General features: G+C 41.6%; 1 protein-coding gene across 1 annotated transcript in view; it reads right to left on the bottom strand.

Annotated features, from left to right (window-relative positions):
* Positions 1–243: 243 nt before the first annotated feature.
* Positions 244–1,978, bottom strand: part of LOC135565737 (microtubule cross-linking factor 1-like) — a gene marked incomplete at its 3' end in the record, with an annotated part of 57,053 nt that continues 55,318 nt past the window's right edge. The window contains exon 7 of the mRNA XM_065013653.1: positions 244–397. Within this exon, the coding sequence (XP_064869725.1) occupies positions 244–397 (154 nt within the window). The remainder of the gene's footprint in view (positions 398–1,978) is intronic.

The following is a 1,978-nucleotide window of genomic DNA, read 5'->3' as shown; positions in this document are numbered from 1 at the left end:
TGTGGTTGGTGTGTGTTTGAAATGTATGCGCACGTGAAATAGATACAAGACGTTATGTAAAGTATACCATTGCCTGATCAGTGTGTGTGTTAAATGCCATATCTGTCTCGAAGGACCAATTGCCAAAGGTCTATTTGGTTTGAAGGATCAATAAATGATCAATATATTTAATAGAACGTGTGAGCACATGCAGATGTACTGTATGTGTGTGTCTATGAGTGTGTATTATCATTTGCAGCCCACCTGTGATGGAGACACACTGTGTGTCAGTGCTGCTGCTTTTACTGTGGGTGTCCAGATGGGCCTGGGCTTTGACGCAGTACACTGCTCCCTCCTGCAGGGCGTCGATGTGGAGCGGATTCTGTTGCACTGTGATCACACGCAAGGAGGACTTGCCCTAGAAAACAGAGCACAGTGAGACGCTGCTGAAGAGAACTCAACCACTGCTTGAAGTGAGTTCTATAGGGAGGAGGTCATTATCGTTCTACCTAGCGGGTCACTTTTAGGACCAAATCCCTTGCTCCAATCCCTAGGCATCCCCCACACAACAAGCTCCAATCTCTCCCAACACACAACACACAATACATGACTGGGTTGTCTAGACCAGGTATTCCCAACCCAGGGGTATGTGCCATGCCGTCGGGGGTACGCCAAATAAAAATGTGATTCACATGTAAAACTTTTTTTTCACATTTTCAAACAGTCCATTTATAAGCCACAGGAGTTTTTTGAGTGAGAATAAAACGACTTTCAAGTAGTAAGACATGAAAAAAAAAAACAGATATCATTAATTTAACCTTTTGTGACTAGGGGGCAGTATTTTCATTTTTGGAAAAAATAACGTTCCCGTAGTAAACGGGATATTTTGTCAGTACAAGATGCTAGAATATGCATATAATTGACAGTTTAGGATAGAAAACACTCTAAAGTTTCCAAAACTGTAAATATATTGTCTGTGAATATAACAGAACTGATATTGCAGGCGAAAGCCTGAGAAAAATCCAATCCGGAAGTGCTCATGGCACGAAGCGCTGCGTTCCAATGTGTCCCTATTGAGCGGTGAATGGGTATCAAGCCAGATTACTTTTCTCGTTTTTCCCCAAGGTGTCTTCAGCATTGTGATGTAGTTTTACGCATTTATATTGAAGAGAATACCCGTAAGCGGCTACATTGGCCTGAAGTGGTCACCTGATGCTCTCAGAGTGATTCTCGCGTAAAATACAGAGGTAGCCATTATTCCAATCGGTCCTACTGAAAAAACCAATTGTCCCGTGGATATAATATCGAATAGATGTTTGAAAAACACCTTGAAGATTGATTATAAAAAACGTTTGCCATGTTTCTGTCGATATTATGGAGCTAATTTGGAATATTTTTCGGTATTTTTCGGTGTTTTCGTGACTGCAATTTCCGGGATTTCTCAGCCAAACGTGAAGAACAAACGGAGCTATTTCGCCTACAAAAATAATATCCAGAAGGCGAGGTCAGTACAGGTGTGTAATGCCTTGGTCTTAGTGTTTTGTGTTTTCTTTCTTTATTTGGTCAGGCCAGGGTGTGACATGGGTTTATTTTGTGGTGTGTTTTTGTATTGGGGTTTTAGTAGGTATTGGGATTGTGGCTGAGTAGGGTTGTCTAGGAAAGTCTATGGTTTAGGGGTTCTTAATCAGAGGCAGGTGATTATCGTTATCTCTGATTAGGAACCATATTTAGGCTGTATAGGTTTTCACGTTCCGTTTGTTGTTTTGTATTGTTCGTTTTTTTTTCGTCTATTAAAGATGTATCGAACTAACCACGCTGCATTTTGGTCCGACTCTCCTTCAACGGAAGAAAGCCGTTACAAGGTGCATCAAAGCAGGGACCGATAGACTGAAAAACAGCTTCTATCTCAAGGCCATCAGACTGTTAAACAGCCACCACTAACATTGAGTGGCTGCTGCCAACATACTGACTCAACTCCAGCTCTCTTTAATAATGTACA

The sequence above is a fragment of the Oncorhynchus nerka genome, linkage group LG9b (assembly GCF_034236695.1).
Source record: "Oncorhynchus nerka isolate Pitt River linkage group LG9b, Oner_Uvic_2.0, whole genome shotgun sequence".
Classification (NCBI taxonomy): domain Eukaryota; kingdom Metazoa; phylum Chordata; class Actinopteri; order Salmoniformes; family Salmonidae; genus Oncorhynchus; species Oncorhynchus nerka.
Note: the sequence above shows the minus strand (reverse complement) of the source record. Positions and strands in the feature narration are given on the sequence as shown.